This window comes from Triturus cristatus, chromosome 3_1 (genome assembly GCF_964204655.1).
Source record: "Triturus cristatus chromosome 3_1, aTriCri1.1, whole genome shotgun sequence".
In the NCBI taxonomy this organism is placed as follows: Eukaryota; Metazoa; Chordata; class Amphibia; order Caudata; family Salamandridae; genus Triturus; species Triturus cristatus.
Genome location: NC_140583.1, coordinates 290,831,966 through 290,854,952, shown reverse-complemented (window position 1 = coordinate 290,854,952; position 22,987 = coordinate 290,831,966). Strand labels below are relative to the sequence as shown.

General features: G+C 42.4%; 1 protein-coding gene across 4 annotated transcripts in view; it reads right to left on the bottom strand.

Moving 5' to 3' along the window:
- NPTN (neuroplastin) overlaps positions 1-22,987 on the bottom strand; it is a 541,091-nt gene that overhangs the window by 345,210 nt on the left and 172,894 nt on the right. For 2 of the 4 annotated variants that reach the window (XM_085643906.1, XM_085643904.1), the window contains exon 2: positions 17,784-18,131. The exons of the other annotated variants lie outside the window; for them this stretch is intronic. In XM_085643906.1, the coding sequence (XP_085500032.1) occupies positions 17,784-18,131 (348 nt within the window). The remainder of the gene's footprint in view (positions 1-17,783; positions 18,132-22,987) is intronic. 4 annotated transcript variants of the gene reach the window in all.

Genomic DNA, 22,987 nt, shown 5'->3' with positions numbered 1-22,987 from the left:
TGTCTTTGACCCCAAACAATATATCTTGGGAGTCAGGCTATAGGAATTTCATACCCCCGAGTTACAATCCATGTCATTCTCCCTCACTGATAGATTCTCCCCCGTACTCACTCCCCCTATCACTCATTCACCAACTCACTTTCACTCACACAGACATGCTTAGACAAATGCACACCCCACCACAGAGACACACACTCACCCATACAGCACATACACCATTTAAAAGCCCCCCCCCCCACCAAATTTACCTTGGTGCATTCACCGGCCCGTTTGAAATTCAGCTGTTCCTTTCAACAGGTTTGAGTATTTGAGAGACTCTTTTCTTTCACATCTACCCCATCTCAACTCTGTGATGTGTGTGGAAAGGATGAAGTGACTGGCTGGCCCATGGTACCTTCAGCTGTGACACTTTAGTACGTCACAGGTGGGTCACTTAGGTGTGGCAGGACCCAGAGGCCAGGGCTGGGGTTTCACAACCACTGTATAATCTCTCTGATGGCTGGTCCAGACGCCTTCATGAATAACAGCTCAATCTTGATATAATAAAATAGGGTCATAAAACAAGGAGGGAGTAACCCTGAGGCCCTAAAGGAACATCTGCCACTGTAGCAGCTACTTCGAATCAACTGAGGAAGCAGCAGAATTTGGAAATCAGCACAACTCCTCAATGGCTGCAGATGGTCTACAGGTTGGAGCCACAGTGAGTGCAGTTGTAGCTGAGCAAAGGCACTAGTGGCAATAATTTCAGTCTCCAATGATAACGTCTAACAGGAGGCTCCATGGATGGGTAGGCACTCAGACCATGGTGTACAGAGAGCTCAAGAGGTAGAATTACCAACTCTCAAAGTAGAAGGTACCCTTTTGCTTGTTTATCAGTAGGTCTAGTGAGGACCAATCCAGATGATTAGGTTTGGGCAACAGCCAGCAACTAGTCTGATAGTCAGACAAGGTTACCTTATAAAACCTTCGTCAGATTAAGTGAAATATGCAGGAACCCCTTTCTGGTTCTTACAAACTAAACATTTTGAGAGATGGTGAAAGAATCAAATCAACATTTGCAACGCATGCATTTTTTTCCTCTTACCTCTCTCCTCATTCTAAGAAATCTGCCATTGTGTCCCTATTTCTAGGGTGTCGATTTGGATACACAAAATACCTGGCTGCTTACCCGTGCAAATGAAGTCTGGTAAAGTTATTTTGAACTGCATCTGAAATTGACCAACTTCCTCATGTTTACCATGAGAAGCAAACGTTTCTTTGATGACTTTGAGAAACCTCCGTTGCTGCCATTGTAATCTGAACTTTACTGCTGATTTTGTGTGCAGTAACTTAGTTATCCCTGATCTAGTTATCTTCATTAGAAGGGGAACAATCTTACTGCCATCTTCCTTATTTGCTGCAAATCCTATATGTTGAGTTCACTACCACTCTGCAGCAGTGCAAAGCGTTTCTTGAAAACTCAGAGATGCTGTAGTTCCATCATTGGCTTCCCCCATCAGGTCCAACTTAGAACCTTTTGTACTGTGGGAGTGTCTTTAGCACCCTCCTCTGCCAACTATGTGCTGCTGCAGGACCATTTTCCAACCTACTTTTAATATTCCTGCTACCAAAGACCCATCACTAGCCTTACTTATCAACTGTGCTGGTACAGTCCAGCCCCCAGCATAGGCTGCCTGACTGTAGTGTAATCTTTTTTTAGACCTCATTTATTTTGGGCATGAATGTGATGACTGAAGTACAGCCAAAGGATAGGAATGCTACTACAGGCCTTGAGATTAACACATCATGAAGCGGAATAGGGTATTTTGGGATATATGGTCAGAAAAGGAACCAATGTGGTCCTCCAGTAGAAAAGCCCACTTGAAGAAGGAATAAGTAGATGCCCATTTTTTCCAGGCCTCTTAATTTTGTTTTCCCTTCTTCGCAATTTGATGAGAATTACAGTGCCAACACAAAAGCACATTTAAGAGAACATTTCCACTATGAAATATTTTTGAGCTCCCAGGTGTGAATACCCCTCTCTATAAGGAAGCTTAGTCACCTTTTCCATCCATGCATTGCCAACCATTCCATCACAGTTCCTAGTTTTTCCAAAATATGAGGTTGTAGCATGGCACATGCTAAGGGGGACTGGTGTTATGAAGGGTAACTAGGGAATAAAAACTGGAAGTAATATGTGGGAATGCAACTTGTACTCTGTAGGCCACTCACCCTACTTCACCAAGTAGCTTGGAAACAGATTACACAGGGAATAACAAAAGGGAGGAGAAATAAGTATGTACCCAATCTTGCAGCATTCCAACAAGGTACAGAGATTTCTTCAGCAAAAGGCTTTATTCCCTAATGCACCCAGAAAGACTAGACATATGTTTTCTTAAATGGGACATACCCAACACAGTTACAAGAAGGCAAAGAGAATAGGGCAGAGACTCCGATTAAATTTTTTTTTCTATCTGATAAGACATCCAGGAAAACAGCATTTAAGAATAAGACACAGGTTCTGTAAACAAGAAAACAAAGACTGACCTTTGACTTACCAGTTATCTAAATATGGGATGGGTGTATCATTGGTGGAAGCACATATTAGCCACCACCACTGAGCACCTTTGTGACCATTCTGAGTACAGAATTTATACTGAAACTGACTGCATCTGTGATGACAATCCCAGTTATTGATGATGTTACTTGATAGGAATATGGCAAACTACTCATATTGGGTGATTCCAGCGATGAAATGCTGGATTGCCTCCAGCATTTAAGCTAATGTTATCAAGTGGAAATAGTCCATTGTTAATAATTTGTTCAGGTCATCCTAGGTCTTAGTTATATGAGAGTATGGGTAATAAACTGATAAAAATACCAGAGACCAAGAAAAAAAAATCCTCCCTTCGTATACACTCTGGAAAGAACATCGGAAAAACTGCACGACAGTAAGGAGGACTCAAGGACTTTATGTTGAAGATCCACTGATCTTGAGAAATCAAGCGTGCACCAATGGCAAAGGACAGTAGTCTCTGCCATGCCTGGTCCAAATTCAGAAGTGGAGTGCCCTGCATCCCTCAGAGAGAAAATCAGCTAAATCTTTGCCGACTACTGGTTTAAGGCAGAACTGTTTGTTGCTGACTGGTTTTGCTCAGAATCTCTATTCCGCACGAGAAACTTGGAAGCTTCGAAAGCTTTAAAAAAAATTCTGAACTTTGTTAAGTTACTGTGTTACAAGGGAAAATTTATAAAAGTACAAAGGGACTTGTATCTTTTGTGTTGAGGGAAACCAAAACTCTACTTACAAAAGCTACACAACACTGACCTGAAAAGAAAGAAAGAAATGTATGCAACGAAAAAATAACAAGAAAAACGTTACAATTTTGTAATTCAAATTAAAAAATAATTATTCGAAAAGAAACTCTTGGTTTAATCTGAAACCCTAGGAGCATGAGTTTTGGAACCAAAACAATATATGAATCACTTGCTTTAAGCATAGCATGGAAACTGAAATACTTCTATGATGAAGTACCTCAGCAGAAAGAGGTGATGGCATAGGAAGGGGCCAGAGAAAACAGTAAGCAACCAGGATAGCATGAATGGTTTGTGTAGTATAGAGAGTCAGGGGGAAGATAAAGGAAAGTACAGGATGATGCAGATCTGAAGAGGTTGAGACTGGTCGGAAACTGATTTTTTCCTCACAACATTTACAAAAAAAAGTGGTTTTAGTCTACTTTATGTTTGGTAGGACACACAGAAAATCAGTTAACATACGATACTGCAATATTAGCGGTTGTATATCGAAGTAGTTTCCAAGTTTGGGAAATATTTACACATAACATGCCTTTACTGAAGACACCATTAATCTGCTTATGAGAAACACGGGGGCCAAGACGAGATTTACTAGCTCCCCTACTTTCCCACACATGTGCCTCCTTATTAAGGATCGGAGTAGGGCCTCTTTCTGTCTGCAGGATTGTAGTAACACTACAGACGGAGCTGTAATTTTTCCATAACCATGAAGGATGTGCCTTGGGAGAAAGACATTTTCCATCTAATGGTGTATAAGAGACTGAATGTGGGTGAGTCTCAATAATCATGGCATGCTCCCTTAAGGACAACTCCATTCAGCACAAACTCTTTACTAGAAGAGATGGCGTCAGTTTCAATAAGTATTTTGCGGAATCACCTCAATGCTTTGAACAGGACAGAAAGTATACAATTGTCTATATCCATTACCCCTTTTTTTCTATACTAAAAAAACTCCACCACATTGGGTTGTGGATCAGTGTCTGCCAGGTGTTCAGGACCGTAAAGAGCAGGAATGGGGCCAGGTTCTGGCAAATGCAATGTAATCTTGCCCCTTGTGCAGTATGCCAGGTCACTGAAGAACCAGTCAGACAAAACTGAAATATTAAACGGACTCCTGCTATACTTTTGACCAAACTAAGTGAGTATTTATGTTGGATTGCTTTTTCTCCTGAAGACGCATGTGGTGTTGATATCTGCAAAACAGCAAGAGGCAGAAAGGGAATAAATATAAAAATGGAATGGTATTAAAAAGGTTCAAATACTTATACAAAAAATGCTGGTCTTAGAACCTGAATGTTCCAGGAATAGATAGGAGATTAAACAATATGTTCAATTAAAGAAATAGACACTGCACCAAATGTGGAAGACAGCACAAACATCTAACAAAAACTGAAGAGTATATGATCGATCATCCCCCACTCTGTGACTAACAGGTGTTTAGGTGATACATAGAAAAATTCAGATCCATTGAAGTTGCCCTTTGAATCAGAAATATATAAAGCTATGAGGTGTGCAGGTGAGAAACAACCTTCAAAACCAGCGAGGACATAGACAGAATGGTAAATATAGTATTAGAACCTGGTTTAGAACATATGCCTCGTCTCTCCTCTACCTTATCCTTCTAGGTTTTTGTGGTTGGGTGCAGATTTTACTTTTGAGATATTGCTCTCCAGCCCCTTGCGGTGTACCTTTGGATAGGTTGGTTATATTGTGAATTCTTTTTAAGACACTTGCTGCTGCAACATTGGCCCTATCTACCAAAGATATTGATGGGTCCTGGAGGGAGAATGGCTTACCTTCTGACATAAAATTTCCACCCAAGAATGTTAAACAGTTTTGAACGTTTTGACTCCAAGATGCACAGATGTTTTCAAGTGGGGTTTTGTGGCAGCCACAACTGTGCGGTACGTTTATCAGGTTATCTGTTTTGAAGACCTTATCCAGTCCTGCAAGAATTGCATTCTTCAAATGATGCCAGCAAACAAGTGCATGCGCCTGGGGGATCCTTCTCATAAATGGCAGGTACAGAGCCCTGAAACAGAGATTGTGGTCTTTCGAAGTTACATAGTTTATTACAATGCCCTGTGCTGAATCCTACTTGTATAGCTGAATCAGCTTTCACCATACAACAAATTAAGTCTTGAGAAGACTATTCCTCAGAAACCATAAATGCAGAACAGAGTTGACAAGAACATTCACCTTCTAGGTAGGTGATGGCAAAAAAATGGTACCACTGTCTAACAAAGGATAAGTATATTTAATGAGAAGTATATTTATGTAGAGGTACTTGCATATTTCAAACTAAGCTCAGCACAACTGAACACTAGGAAAGTAGCGGAAAAGAGAATGTCTGTGTCCTGCCTAGTACGTGGAAAAAATAAGAACTGAATAGAGACTACATGTCGTACTTTAAGGGATGCTCACCAAGAACAGCTCCAAAACTTTAAAAGTGATAGTATTAATTTTTAGAGTGTCTTATTCGGTTCCATTTGCAGTTGCAGGCAATATCAACCATTTGGGAAGGAGGAGAGAGAGCAAGATAACAGCGTACAAACTGTTCTGCAAATATTTCAGGCCATAACTGGCAAAAAAAACAGCCATCATTAATCCTTCGCGTATCAATAGTGTGATAAGGAAATATTCTGTAATGTACTTTGAACCCCTCTGCCATCCTTTCCCTCAAAAATCCCTACAATTTATTTTTTTAAACTGTCCATTAGATATCGATAGATTTGTGTCAACTTACAGCAGATTCCTCACCAGTTTATCACCCAGCGCCAGACTGCATCCAGAATATTTTCCAGCATATCCCCTGCATGCCGGTAGGCGGAATAGTGCGGCTCTGCGTCAATTTCGCTTTTGTCCACTATCGTATTCCTCTTCTGGTAGTTTCTTGAATACCTATATAGACGGGTCGTCTTCTCACCGAGACTTCTATGCCGCATGAAAGCGGATATGCGTTTCTTCCAGGTTAGTTGAAAAAAATACATATCAGCGGTGTATAGGTATTCAAGAGACTACCGGAAGAGGAATACAGTAGTGGAGACAACACGGAGGAGGCTTATGCTCCCCGCATTTGGTGGAGACCTAGATTGACAGACAAAATAGTAGTCCTGTAGTAATACCCTACAGAGTGTCACAGGTTTTAAAGAATAGCTCAAGCCATAAGTGAAATTCAAACCACGTTATTGAGGTCCAAACGAGGCAGTTAACACTGGGCAGCCTGAGAACCTGATGACTTCGCAGTAGGTGTCTAACAGATCCTAACACACTTGAAGAATAGTGGAGGACTCAAAAGAACTGTACACAGGTCCTAGAAAGGACTTTTGAACGACACACACTGGTCTTATATATTTGGAATTATATTGTCTGGGAGATTATTTGTTGTTGTCCTGAGGGTAGTGGCTAAGACTGGGGAAGTCCACCGAAATGCGTTGATGCCCTTACTTTACCGAACCTGCTGCAATTTCTCATTATTATAGATGTGAATTTCTTTAGTAGAGCATGTGAGTATAATGGTTTTAGCAGATTTGTATTTGTTAAATAGACAACTGTTTGTTGTCTTATAGGTTTCTCACTGTTTTATATTTTGTTTTTATTATACGATTTGTGTTTTGCGCCTATTTTATACATACCACTGTATAACAAGGTTTTAACTTCTATGATGGTAATTTGATTGCAAGATCATTTGAATGTATTTTTGTGTAAATATATGGTGTTCATGAAACACTTCATTAAAAATTAAGAGTTTTTCCACATTGTTGTGGTACTAGCTTGATTGGAGATTCGGATGATTTATATAAAGGTTTTTACCCGTAGTGATTGAATGATTGTTGACAATAGGATAAAACAATTTTATTGAGGGAAGATTTGATTAAACTGTTTGATAATGGTGCCCTGTCCCGTTGCTTTTGGTGCCCTCTCTCCTATTACACCAGGTTCTTTACCAACTAGTCTTTTAGATCTCGTTCAGGGTGTTGGACCTGCAGGACACCTATTTTAATATTCTTGTCCTACAGGTTCGCAGTCGGTTCAAGGTAGACCATTAACATTTTCAGTTTCAGTTTGCCGTGCTCTTTTGGACTCATCAGTGCCCCTTGGGTATTCACAAAGGTGATGGCATGGTTGCAGCATACCTTCAGAGGTCAGTAGTACCAGACTTTCCCCATCATCAACATCTGTGTTTAAGACGGGCTAGCCATAGTCAGTCATGGACCAGCTCCAGGTGACTGTGCACCATCTTAAATCGTTAGGGTTTTCAATGTGCTGAAGCCACTATTGACTCATTTGCACAAGCTCATTTTCATCTTCATCGGAACCATCCTGGATACTGTGTATTTTGAGCCTTCCACCTGAATCAACAAGCCCAGGACATTTAGGCTTTTATCCCGATGTTTCCGCCTCGGTCCTGGGTCTCAGTGAAGGCAGCTCTAAGGCTTCTTGGTCTATAGACCACCTGCATCAAGACTTTTGAACAGACCGAGGTCATATGCGAGCTCTTCAGTGATATCTTAAGTCTCAGTTGGCCACGCACCAAGGAAACCTGTCAGATTCCATTCAGGTTTGGGTGGAGACTACAAAAAGGTTTTCAGTGGTGGCTGCCGCAACTGCAACTGGACCAGAGGCAGACCTAACTCCCTAACACAGACGGGGACAGACTAGGTAGCCAATTTGTTCAGTTAACACTCTAGTCTTTTGCTCTGTGGGTTCTTACTTCCTGCTCTTGGCCCATGCATTATGAAAACGCAGAAATGACGTGGGTTGGCTAGAAAACAGACTGGGCTTCTCTGATCATATACTGTTTTATTATCTGTGCTATTTGCACTGTATATTTCAATTTGATGATTTGGGAGGATAATTATTAATCTTTGGTTTTAAATTTTTCTCGCTGGATGCTCTTGTCTTTTGCTCAGTTTCTAGGAAGCAAGGGCAGACTAGGCAGCCATTTGTTGTGCTGCTTCCTAGAGCAGTTGACGCTCTAGTCTTTTGCTTTGTGGGTTTTTCCTTCCTGCTCCTGGCCCATATACTATAAAAGTGCACCCGTGGTGCGGACCTGTTGCCGGCACGCAAAATGCAAGCCCATCTGCACCTATCCGCACCCGAACAGCCCCAAGAACGCTGGCTGTTTTTACTCCAGCGAGAGTGGAGTATTCACCCACCCAACTGTTAGCTCTGTGCCCTGAGACTCTGGCGGTAGGTTGATCTTCTAATGCTCCTGGTACTGTGATTTTAGCAGCGTAGCTGAGCCTGTAATTAGGTGGCCGGCGATAAGGTCCTCTGGATCTTTCTCTCCAGTTTTTAGTAGCAGCTCTGTGGCTGCCCCTCTAATAGAAGTTAGACATATGATTTATTGCTTTTTTTGACATGTATTGCCGTTCTTTGAACAAACATCAGCTGGAAGTTTAACATTTTTTAATTGACCATTTACCAGATGCAGTTTTTCTGACTTCAGCTGATTATTGTACGATGAGGCATGACTATCTGGACAAGAAGGGCGGCGGGGTTGCGATAATGTATAAGGCTCAGTACCACTGTAAAATGGATAAGTTATCACTCAGATTGTGAGTGTGTTATCTTCTCACTGTTTGACAAGGGATTTTACCCCCAGTGCTTGTTGCTGGCGGAAGCTCTCTCCCCTTTTATTTTAAAATTTTAAAATTTTAATATTTTAGGGAATTTTAACAATCTCTTTGATGATCTGACCTGCATCCTTGCCTCTTCTTTGGTGGCACTAAAAATACATTTTACTAAATAATTTGCCTACATCTGCTTGATCCCCTATTTTCTAACTGAACAACTGTGTCAGTAGATAGTCCGCACCCTTCGGTCTGATCATTCTGCGGTACAGTTTTCCATTTCAACTGCTACCCTTAGTGTTCGACCCCGGAACCTGCACCTTACTCCAGACCTTGGTCTAAATTCAACACAGCAATCTTTAGCACTCTTCTTCATGCAAATTTGTCAGTGGACTCCAATTCCAGTGTTATAATTATTACTATTATTATTAATACAGAATTTTATAGAGCGCATAGCTCCCCGGCAAGGTTTCCCAGCTCTAGACATATGAGGTAGGTGTCTTGGCCAAAGTCACGTAAAGAGTTAAAAAAGCCATGTTTTTAAGAGTTTACGGAAGACACTCAGTGATTTACAACTTCACAGCGGGTCGTACAGCGTGTTCCACAGCTTGGGGTCCAAATAGGAAAAAGAGTGCCCGCCCAACGTATTTTTTTTTTTTATCTCGAGACCTAACAGAAGTTTTGATTGCTGGAACGAAGAGAGTGGCTAGTGCAGTAAGGTTTCACTAGGAATCGCAGATAACAAGGACCTACTTTAGACATGGCTTTATGCATATAGCATAGGGCTTTGGACTGTATGCATTTTTCTACTAGGAGCCAGTAGAGGTCACGAAAAAGGACGGACGTGGAGGCGTGTTTAGAGTGAAGGAATAATAATCTGGATCACCTGTAGGTGTTTAAGGTAGGTATGACCAGCTCCCAGGTAAAGAATTTTACCACAGTCCAACCTTGACATAATCAAGGCCTGAATAACAGTATGCTTAGCAGCCCTAGAGGACTCAAGAAGAAAGACTGACATCTAGAGGCAGAACTGGTGGGGAAGACCTTTAAGTCAGAAACTTCAAGAACAAAGTCAGCCAGGACAGTGCAGTATCCTGTAGACCCATGTCCTCTAGTGTTTTTAGAGCATTTTGTGAGACGGTGTCAAAAGCCATGCTAAGATCAAGCAAGATCAGTACCGCCACCATCCAGATGCAGTCTAAGATGCTCTGTGACTTTTGCCAGGATGGATTCAGTGCTAGAACCATCCCTGAATCCAGATTGCAGTGGATGGAGGAGACCATGTGTTTCCACAAAAGATGAGATTTGCTGGTTAATGGTTTTTCCAGAATTTTAGAAAGCAAGGGAAGCAGCGAGATTGGTCCGTAGTTTTACCAATTGTCAGGATCAAGACTGGGTTTCTTTAGAAGAGGCAGAAGTATGGCATGCTTCCGATTTTGAGGAACCCGGCCCTCTTGCAGTGAACAGTTAAGAAGGGTAGTCATTACTTGAGGGGATTGAGGGCAAAGTTTGCAAACAAAAGCCGGGGTAGAAGGTCTAAACGGGAACCAGACTTTATGAAATGCGGTGAAGCGCAAAAGGCAGAGATTTCAATAGGAGAAAAGGAATCGAGGAGGTGGTTAGGACACTTAGCATCAGGACTGACACTGTCAAATTCATTTTGCGCGGCAAATGTCGCGGTATTGGTAATCCAACATTTGGACGGAGAATTGGCGGTCTGATACATAGATAGAGCGGCCTGAACAACTGCCACCTTTCTTCCAAAAAAGCAAGTCAGTTCTTCACATTGTGGCTGTAAAAGGGAGTTACTGTTGCCCCAAAATGCTACTTCCGATTGGTAAATCTCTAGTGAATCCCACCAATGTTTCTCCACCCCCCATGCTTTGGTAAATCTAGTGCGATCATTTACCAGGTATTTTTGGGTAGAAAGTGGCTGATATTCACGGCGGCTCTGATTATGTTAGATCGGAATGCTGATTTCGACACAGTCTCTCACCAGGTGCTTCTTCAAGGGTAGGTGGATTTGGGTATTCAAGGCCTGGCCCTTGCCTGGTTACATTCCTCTCTACAAGACCGCTCCTTGTTAAATTTCATAACTCTAGCTCATACACATTTTCTGGGGTGCCACAGGGCTCTGCCTTGAGCCCCACCTTGTTTAATATCTACGTACAGCCTCTGGCAGACTCAGTGGAAGGTTGCCGTGTTGCATTGTTTTCTTAAGCGGGTGACACCCAAATCATTGTATCTCTATCTCGCACTGAAGATCTTAGTTAAGCTACTCCTAACTCCTACCTTACTAGGGAGGCGATTTCGATGAAGAGTAATTCCCTAAAGCTAAATGAGAACAAGTCTGAAATCCTATTGGTCGGTAATCAACCACACCTTTAGGGCCCACACTACTGGTTGGCAATCTGGTGCGCTCCCACCCCTGCTCGGTTAGTTAAGAATTTGGACTTCTGATTAGATGACAAGCTTACGGTGGAACAACAAATCACCAAGGTAGCTTCTTCCAGTTTCGGCGTCTAGGGGTGCTAAGACAAAGCCTTTGTCCCCTTCCTGTTTCACCCCAGGGGACAATGGTACAAGCACTGATCATCTCTAGGTTCAATTATGGTAACTTTGTTTACCTGGGGACACCGAAAGCTGCACTTAGACAACTACAAGTAGTTTCAGAATGCAGCAGCTGGATTGTTGTATCATCTTCCTAAGCTTTCCTCAATCTCAAATCTTCTTCGGACTTACACTTGTTCCCAATCGATAAACAAGTCCAATTGAAGACACTGTGCTTTATGTCAGTTAAGCTTAGTCTAATTCTGAACCGATTTACCTTCGGTCACTGGTGTCGCCCTATTGTCCAAATCAGTCTTTCCAAACTAGTAATCTGAAACCTTGCGGTTGGTCCCAAGGCGAGACAAGGTGACTGCTCCTTCTCATCTCTCAAACCGTGGAATTCTTGGCCTCTCTTGCAAGATCCTTTAAATCTTTACATAGGTTTAAGAAGCGCCTAAAGACATGACTTTTTTAATCCTTCTACTTCAGTCCTTTCTGTTGTACTAGAGTGGCAAATCCCCTTTGGGGTAGCCATGTGCTTTACAAATTCAAAATAATAAACTATAACCCTCCCATAGCAGACACTGGTGACTCTTGAATCTCTGCTGGATTGGAGAAGTCATGTAGGACAGGTGAAGTGCAGGGGTCTCTGCCACAGACCTACCACCACATAAACCTGCTGGAGTTGAGGGCTATTTGCTTGGCACTGAAAGCCTTCCTGTCATTCATCATAGGCAGGGGGCTTCAGGTGCTCGAGCACAACACCACCGTTGTGTCTGAATCGGCTGGGTATTTCCCAGACTGTACACCACCTGGAGGGATCTTTGAAATGCTAGGGGGGGATGAACTCAGCCAGCAATGCCTAGACGATCGCAAATGGTTGCACATCAGGAGGTTGCACAGGATGCCTTCCAGCAATTGGGAAAAACTGTCTCGAACTCTTTGCCATCACCAAGATTTAGCAAATTCCACACTTTTGCGTGCTGGAGTTTACAAAAAGGCTCACTTTGAGACGCTTGACAGCTAGAGTGGATGACTGGATTTTTGTATATCTTTCCACCACCATCTCTCCTGCCCTAAATTCTGAAGAGAAGAGAAGGAAACAACCACATCCAAGTCGTTATAGTGCCTCTAGATTGAGCCAAGAGAGTATGGTGCCAGGAACTTTTGGGTACGAGCATCTGTCTTCCAATGAGGCTGCCGCTTCAGTCGGATCTTCTGTGACAGCAGTAGGTCTTGCATCCAGGCTATTACAACTACACCTCCATGCGTGGAGAATGAGCGGCAGCAGTTTACTACATTCAGTCTTCCTACTGAAGCAGTGGATGTCATTCTGGCAGGCAGGCATCCTTCTTCAAAGTCTATGTATGCTGGACGTACAAGTTTGTTGCCTGGAGTGGCACCTAAAATTGCAACCCAATGCATGCTAAACTGTCAGATGTCTTAAGGTTTAGTGGGAACAGTTAAAGGCTGCCTGTCCTTTTGCATTTATCAGACCAATCATCCTTGCTTGAATCACCCATTATGATGCGATTTATGAAAGGTTTAAACCCTTTATGATGCCCCAGTGATAGTACTTACATACACACGCATGAGCAGTTGCACAACTATCCTCTACTCCTTTAACTTTGCTATTCACTTTTTGTGGGTTCACAAAGAAAAAAAATCACCAAAAGTGTATACTGTTTATCTATTAAATTTATTTTTATAAATTATTTTTCATTTTTTTGATTTATATACATTCTTCTCTGATATACATTGAATTATTTTCTTGTTACTGAAAAGGCTAAGCTATACAGAATTGATCATTATTCCTTTATATATATTTGGCTGTATAGTCACAGGGTATACAAATATAAACAGTTGATAAATCTATGAGATTGTCACAGTAATTCAAAAAATGTCCCCACATCGATCACTCCTCTCATCATACTACATACATGTCACTTTCATACAACACATTCATACAACACACCAGAAAGGCACCAACGTTTGTACAATAATAGCTGGGCATGAGCGAAATGCTTAGCCTTCTAAGATGATGCAGGACACTGGGGTGTATCACTCAATCTGGTGATACCAAACGTTGGTGCCTTTCTGGGGTGTTGTATGAATGTGTTGTATGAAAGTGACATGTATGTAGTATGAGGAGAGGAGTGATCGATGTGGGGACATTTTTTGAATTACTGTGACAATCTCATAGATTTATCAACTGTTTATATTTGTATACCCTGTGACTATACAGCTAAATATATATAAAGGAATAATTATCAATTCTGTATAGCTTAGCCTTTTCAGTAACAAGAAAATAATTCAATGTATATCAGAGAAGAATGTATATAAATCAAAAAAATGAAAAATAATTTATAAAAATAAATTTAATGGATAAACAGTATACACTTTGTGATTTTTTTCTTTATGTGAACCCACAAAAAGTGAATAGCAAAGTTAAAGCAATATAGGTCGAGAGGGATACTTACTAGTATAGTTTGTTGTGCCTTGTTCCCCCTGTTCCCTGACCTCGAATCAAGTTTTCTAGGGGGTTACCTTTTTCAAATTGACAACTATCCTCTACGCCTCCTGACCCAGAAGACATTCTTTCTCATGATAACTTCAGCACATCATGTGAGTGAGCTTCAAGCTTTATCAGTTCAGCCTCTTACACCTTCTTCTTTCCGGACAAATTAGTGCTGAGGAAGGTTGGGACTCCCCTTCACGTTGGACAGCCAATCACTCTTCTGATGGTCTTTGCCCACATCAACCCTCAAAAGCGGAGGTGAGACTCCATAAGTTGGATACCAAAAGAGTACTGAGCTTCTACATCGATCGTACCAAAGACCACTAAGTGGACAATCAGCTCTTTGTGAGGCTCTCTGGGACAAAGAAGGGCAAGACAGTAAGAAAATGACTAGTCCGGTGGATAGCCCTTTGTATTAAGATCTGCTACACGTTGGCCAAAAAGAAGCCTCCAGAAGGATTGAGGGCCCCGTTCTACCAAGGCTTAGGCGGCTATCATTACATTGGCATGCAGAGTGCCGGTCCGGGATATTTGTCAGACTGCAACATGGGCATCAGTGCACATGTTTGAGAAGAACTACAGCTATTACAGCCAAATCTGATGGGAACGGTATTTTGGCCGTTTGGTCATACAGCACTTTTTTGGTCTGAGTCATTCTATAGACCCACCCGGTAAGCTATTGCTTTGGTATCGATTCTAAAGGGGAAGAATCTGTGGTTAGAAGCATCCATCAGAAGAACAAGTTGCTTATCTTTTGCAACATGCTGTCTAGAGGATACTCTAGCCACAGATTTCTCAGCACCCTCCCACCTTTCTGTTCTGTGGAATGGCTCTTTTCCATCTAAAAATGTAATATATTTGAGATCTACAAACTGGTACAAGTAAGTGTTTTTTTTTTAGCTCTGTTTGAGGTTGCGGACAGTGTAAAGAAATTTACTGAAGCCATCGTGCTTGGGTGGCACTTGTATGCGGCTCCAGTCACTTCTCGGGTGGAGTGGAGCAGACACACAGCTGCACGACCTCACCTACCTATGCACAGAGGCTATGATGAAAAATCTTGCAAATTCAGTCTGGCACCTGGGGATATTCTAAAGGTACAGAATATACGATAGGAGTATCAAACAGAAAGAGCGATTTCACATTTAAGTAACTTGTTCATATACATCCTTTTATCACAGTGATCGAAATCACCCAATCTCTATAACTTAATCTAGTTACTGTAGATTCAAACCTCCTTGCAGCAACTCCTGGCTGCTCCCAAAACCACTGTAGTCACCTCTTTAGTAGCTACTTCTGGCTAACGCTATGCCATCTACTGTCCAGTTTGAGATGGTTATCTATTTAAATGCTGTCCCACTCCAGTTCCCTTGGTTTACTCTCTACAACAATGCACCTTTTTCAGTTCCCTTTAGCTTCTACATTGGTGCCAACCCCTGCTCCAACATACTTTTTTGTAAGACTGCATTTCCCTCTTCGTCTCACTGTGAGGGGACGCTGCAATAATATCTTCAACTCCCTCAAGCTGCTTTCTGATTGTATGTAATCCAGCAGATCTAGCTTGATCTGGTTGCTCATTCTCCTGCTGTTGCTTCTGCAATTTGTTTTCTACATTTCTCTAAAAGCCAATTTGTAGATAGTAGTCCCCTCCTCAACCTCCACTGATACCACCACTGGTCTTCAAAATAAATGATTCTGAATCCCATTCACAATCTCTAGCAGCTGCTTGTATATTGTAGTAGTGTCATTGTGGGGTGCCCAAGTTTGTTGCTACAATAAATTCTTTTCTCTTGCCTGCACCGATGCGGTTCCAGTCACATCTAGAGCCATCCCCAGATTTTACTAGGCCTTCTTTAGTCTCTTCCAAAGATTATGCAAATTTCTATGCTGCTAATGTCATCTCCATCAAGCTTTTTGTTCTGCGCTGCTTCAGTCTCTTCGAGTTATTTTATTCTTTTCCTTATGATTCTCAGACACCAGTTCATCTTTCAGCAGGCTTTTGGCTAACGCATAATCTTGTCCAGCTTACTCAGTTTTTGGAGGGTGTGCTGCTGCTACGTGGCTGTTGTGGTTCCACTTTCATCAACTAGTTTATTTTTACACTGCATCAGGCACAACAGTTTTGAGTTGGTTTAGTCATTGACTGATGCATTTTGCTGTCCATAATAAGTGTGTTCCACCTTATTGCTAAGCAGGTCTTACCCCCATTTCAGCCCATTTGGTCTATCCTCTGAGCTCATTATGTGACACAAGAATATATGAGGCATGTGTTTTTAATATTGTTAAACCACAGTCTAACTACCTAATGTTATGAAGACGGCTTGAGCCTCATCCACATCCAAAGGTGGCAACTATCTGAACACATGGCTGATTTGTATATGTCAAAGGTTTTGGAGGTACAGTACCAAGAAGGTTCAACTGTATCTGCTCCCTGGGAACACCCAACGCTCAGACCACAGAACGATATTCACTGTAACCGATCTTCTCTGATTGTTCAAAAGCACCCGCTTCGGAATGCTCAATTCTGATCAATTATCTATTTCCTTTGCCTAATTAACAAACTCTGCCCCACGGCCTACATACTTTTTACCATGACTCATATCAGGCCCTGCAGTTCATCATGCAGATTATCTCATAACCATCCCTCAAGCAAACATTGCTGTCCAAGCAATGTGTGCACAACTCTTATCTCTTATCTCTGCTGCATTAGTTACCCAAAAGTTCACCGCAATCTGCTACAACTTTCAAACAATTAAGATCTCCCTTCAACACAAGTCCCCAAGTACCTCATTTCCAATTCCATCTTCATTGGCTGTAAGCGCAGTATTTTCTATCCCTGCTCTTGTAAGCTCCATGACCCCAACACTTCTAAATCCCAACTCCAGAAAGACTAGCCAAACTCATTACACCCTCCCGCCGACCCCAAAGCGGAGTTCTATCCTTGAAAGCAACCTCGTAGGTCAGGTCTCCCTTCATAATACAGCCAGCCTCAACATTCTGAGAAGGATTAAATACAAAAGATCGACATAAAAAGCCCACCTCGCAACAAAAAGTAAGCTCAACAAACAGGCACAACCACGCATATCAGTCTACTCCCAGATCTTAGTTCTGAAATTAACATGTTTCCCTGCTCCAGGACAGACTATGAGAGGAAGAAGTAGTGACATTTTCAGTGCTGGAAATATGTGGCCTATGTGAACATGCTACCAGAGAAAGGGAATATTTAATACAAGAAACAGATGCCTAGCTTCAACGCTACAACACTAAATGAAATACTCTACTTTGAGAGGGTTGTATAGCTGGCAGTGGTTGTGTATTACACCATATAATTGTACCTTGAAAACGTAGCTCATATGCATCTGCTTGTGCTTAACACACCCCCACGCACTCATCTATCACAGCTTAGATTACTGGTCAAAAAATGTCACCTCTGATCATGAAGGAGGAACTGAAGACATGAGGGGTGGAACAGAGGGTAGATCAAGATAGAATCACAGAGCAAAAGAAAGGCACAGTCAGACACCAGCACAAAAAAAAGACAGCAGGAAACCGGCAAAGTGACAGATGAATGCAGACACGTTGGGGTGGGACATTTTCAGTCAGGCTCTGGAGACACTTATGAGCCTCTCTAGTTTCAAGCTCCTAAGAGGGAGAGAAACAGGCAGCAATGCTTAAAGTCCCAGCACGACAACAAAAAGAAGAATCCAGGGGTCAAAATACAAGACAAAATGGGAGCTACCATGGACGATGGGAAAGTGGGGGGGTGGAAAATCAGGTTCACTGGACCGCATCTAGATTCTACAGTACCACTACTGTAGGAGGGATACAGGGGTTGCCGGTGAACTCACTCTGAAGGATGCGTATGGTGGCCTGGGCTCGTATCCATGATATGGAGGGGTTTTGCCTCAGGTCATTCCGCCGAGGGTCGTTGCTCGCCCTGCACTCGTACGTCCCAGAATCCTCCAAGGTCAGGCGGGTTATTCTCAGCACGCTGACGCCATTTGCACCGTAGGCAGTGTTTATGGTGACACGGCGCTTCCGGGCCCCATCCCACAGCTGTTTGAAGGAGTCAGCCCGGTTCACTTCGGCGTACCACCACTGGATCTCCGGGGTGGGGAGCCCCGTCACGTCACAGTACAGCTCAAAGGCGTCTCCCGTGAGTTTGGTCTCTGACATGGGCGACTTGACAAACCCAGCTAAAGAGGGAGGGGCAGCAAAGAGGCAGTGACAGGGAGGGAGGGGCAGAAAAGAACAGATTTTAAAAGAACAAAAGCAAATAAGAATGCAGAAGAGGATCATAGAAAATAAAGACTGCTGAAGGTAACTGCAATTGAGAAAAGCTGGTAAATAGGAATGGCCCCCAATCACATACCATTCCACAACTGGATTGCAGTCCAATTTAATACACTGCAATCCACTATTTTATCAACCCAACTTGTGCGTGCCCAAACACACTATATATATATATATATATATATATATATATATATATATATATATATATATATATATATATATATATATATATATACACACACACATATATACACACACACACACACAAACAAACACAAACACATATTTTATATATACACACACACAAAAACGATCTAAAACTAGATTTATGATTAAAGGTATACAACAATCCTCATCTGGACAAAAATGTTAACAATTCAGCAACTGGATTCATACCCCTGTGCACAAAAGTGCATCTGGATGAACATGTGGAAAAACGTATCAATAGAAACCCGGAAAGCCAATGTACGTGGTGTCCGGTATATAATGAATTCTACAACTGGACACAACAATCCATAACTGGATGGAGACCTTGACAATCACAGCAATCAACAGGATTTAAAGCCCTGGCTTGCATAGCAAAATGTCACTATGCAAAGGTCCGATATACAATGCAATCTACATTTGAGTTTAGACAACCCCCCCCCCCTTGCTTAAACTACCACGGTACTCGACTAGAGAAAGGCCCGGGGTACGCAGATCGGTCATAGCAGAGTGGACGCTCAGGAACATATTTTTCACCACAACAATCTACAACTAAATTGAAGCCTTGACAAGAAGTACACTCAACCTAGACTGGTGACTCAAATACACAATACATTCCACCTCAGGATGGATTCTCCAATGTGTGGTGCTGCACACAGTCATATATATATATACAATCCAAAACTAAATTGAAACCCTGAATTACAGTGCAATTGACTGGTTTTGACCGTAGAATCCCAACACACAACTGTATGAGATTGCCAATTGAACACAATTGAATGGAAAACCTAGGACGCACTGCATTACGAAACATTATCAAGCAAGACACACTGAAATACAAATAATGGATGACATTCCCAAGATGATACAAATAGGTGGCAGCAGATACTAAAATATATATCATGTGTATTTATACAGCACATATTATGGATAGTACGATCTCAACACAAAGAAACAGTGCCACAATGTAATGTGCAACTGCGGCATACCGAGACTCACAACATCCACAACTGTATAAGCTTCAGCAGACTGCAAAATGAAGTCCCAACACAGCGCATTGCATTCCAGTCTCACACTAAAAGATGCAAAACATCACAATGCTGCAACTTATATTTGAGTGGGAGCTGTAACACAAAAGACAATCTAAAAATGGATGTTTCAGAAGTCTGATCCGACAATCCAAAAAAGAACAATGAAAACATATTAGAATTCACACCACAAGTCTTAAAACACTGAAAGTCACAACTGGGTGGTGTGCCGACAGAAAACATTGATATTAGCACTCTGCTTCAAACACTTCTGAAGAGTGCTGCAGCCTACCTATCAAATGGGAGCACTACCCAACTATATTAAATGGCATTTGCATTATCTAAAGCATACATTCCTCTGCAAGGTTTCTTGTAAACTGTCCATTCACAAGCAGTGATAGGACAGGTAATGAATAGGGAGTTACCAAAAACAATGCAAAAAGCTATACATGTTAAGTGGACGCACAGACACATTGCTCCCATATTGTTCCTAACCACTCAGTTCCTTATGAAGCTCCAACCATTAAGATAACAAAATAGCAGAAATAATAGATGGTAGTCCGCAAGTCTTGGAAGTCACATGCAAGGCATAAAGACAGTGTAAAGCACAGATGGGTGCAAGTTCTGGCACATTGTGTGCCCTAATTGTGGACACCAGCCTAGGCAAGCAATCCAATACACATAAGGTCATTCCCTTCTAGCAATACCACATAGAATTCTATTCTATTCATGAAGATTTCCAAAGTGTATGGCTACCCAAAGGGCCTCCCAGCACTAAGCCAACAGGAGACATCTGAAAGTACCTAATTCGTTGAACAGGATTTGTTTTTACCAGTTCCCCAAACTTGGGTTCGGACTCCGTTTTCCTGATCTGCAGTGGAAGTGCGTTCCAGAGCTTGGGGGCTAGGAATGCAAAGGAACTTCCTCCACTGCTGGTTCTTTTTATCCTAGGTACTGGAAACAGGTGCTGGCTGGTAGAGTGCAGCGTTCTTGCAGTGTTATATTGTGTAAGGAGTCTCTGGATTAACAGCGGACCTTTTTTTATACATTGCTTAATGAGAAGCAGAGCGCTTTGAAATGTATTCTTTTATTTACTGGTAGTCAATTAGGGATGGGCGGAATTTGCGAAATTCACTTTCGCCTACTATCGCGAAAATGTAAAAAATCTCCGCAAACACGCGGAAATATCGCGAAGACGCGGAAGTTTTTTTCTCGCCCGTTCGCGGTATTTTCTGCGTGATCGCGGCTCCCCAACTTACCCATGCGGTTGCTCATGGGCGCGGCCATCTTGTTTTCACTTGTCCCGCCTGCTCGCGTTCGATAGGACGTGCACGCGTCCTCAGACTCTCGCTCGCGGTGGAGAATGACGTGTTCGAGATCGCAATCATCTCATACTCTCGCGGTGCATGATCGCGAGAAGAAAGACGTGATCGCGCGACGAAAGAAGTTAATGCGGGCGCGAACTGTCACGAGACAGCGCAAATGGCTACCAACAATCCAACATCTCGTGGAGAACGCGACCGGATCGGGAAAACTTGTCGGCGAACGCGGGGATTCAGGTAAGGCGATCACGCGCACGCAAGAATGTATTTTTTTACAGCACGAGCAAGAAAAAAAATTCCGGTAAGATGCGGCTTGCGGAACTTTTGACATTTTCGCGCTCTGCAGGCTTACCAGTGCAAGGGCAGCAGACTGATGTTTGGGGGATTTTACATAATATACTAGCATTCTGGATAACCTGCAGTCTTTTTAGGACAGCCTCGGGACTTCCCAAATATAGGGAGTTACCTCAATCCAGGTGAGAGGACTTATCTTGCACCACTATTCTAGGCGATGGTTCGGTTAACCATCTCAGAAGCTTCCTCAACGTCCTGAGCATGCCAAAGCAAGTTGCTGCTTGTTTTTTTGCTTGCGTTGTCATCGTGAGCCTGTTGTCCAGCCAAATGCCCAGGGTCCCCACCTCTGCTTTTGGGGTGGGTTGGGTGCCCAGACATGCTGGCCAGTTTATCTACATCCACTTTGAAGGGTAGTTTCATACCACCATCACCTTAGTTTGTCCCCATTCAATTTTCGACAGCTTGCTGCTATCCAGTCTACAACCAGACACCGTGGTTAAGCTGCGTTGAGGTTTTGTTAGTTTCTGAGGAGAAAGATGATAATCTGGGTATCATCTGCATAAGAAATTGAGGAGAAGCCATGAGCCTCTATTATGATACCCGGCAGTGAGGTCACATACAGGTGGAATAGACTGAGGCTTAAAGAGGATACCTGAGGCACTCCACAATTTAAGAGGTGAATTTCTGATTTAGTGGCTTCCTCACAGACTTGGAACGTTCCGTTTTGGAGGAAGGAGGTAAGCCATTTAGGTGCTGTTCCAGACACCTGCTTGCCCCAGTCTTTTAATTAACTCCTGGTGGGAAACCATGTTAAAACACTGCACTTAAAACCAAAAGGATTATGACAGCAGTCTCGCCTTGATCTAGAATGGCTTTTAATTCCTCCGTGGCAGCAAACAGGGCTGTTTCAGTGCTGCTCCCTGGTCTGAAACTTGTCGGAGAGGGCTGTAAAATATCATGTGCTTCCAGATAAAGGGAGAGATTCCTATTGATGAATGTTCCTAGTATCTTACTCAGTCCTGGTAGGAGAGAGATAGGCCAGTAATTTTCACATTTAGAGGGATCAGCTAATGTTATTTTCAGTAGTGGCCTAACAACTGCGTGCTTCCATTCTGCTGGGGCATTCCCTGACTCCATCGGCAGGATGAACATGTCAGTCAGTATGCCAATAACTGCCTTGCCCCTTTAAACATGATATCTGAAGGGGCAGGGTCTAATGGGGAACCTGATTTAAGAGATTTAAGAATCTCTTGCATGTCTTCTTGTGTCATTTTCGGAAATGTATTACGTTTTTCGTGTTGAGGTGCAGGCCGTTGTATGATTTCCTTATCCCCTTTCAGTATTCTCCCCTTTCACAGAAAGGAGGATGTTGTTAACTATTTCTAGGAAAAAGGTGGCTAGTGTATTGTAACAGTCCTCTGATGGTGTGGGACCTGATTAACTGCTGGTCTGTTTTATCAGGCTGCTCACCAAATTAAAAAGTTTATTTGAGGAATTTGCTGCCTTGTCAATTTTGGAGGCAAAATCGACTCTTGCTTCCCTAATGGCTTAATAGTATTTTTTTTACCACCTTCTTGTAAAAGCCCTTAACTGTTGCACTATATTGTTCCCTCCATGTTCTTTCTTGTCTTTTTGATTCTTTTTTTAAGTCTAAGAGCTCCGAAATAATGGAGCACTTTCTCCTAGTCGTTTAGCTTTTTGCCGCTTAAAAGGAGCTAGGTTGTTTAAGGCAGCTACCACCCATAGCATATGCTATTGTGTCTTCTTGGAATATCTTCAGTCATATCTGAAATGGAGTTGGGTAATGTGTTCTGCCAAGTTTATGTGTTCAATTTAGCCCAATTCAGTCTGTATCTGGTCTGGTGGAGTATCAGGACTTCAATCCTTTTATCATACAGTTGGAAAGGT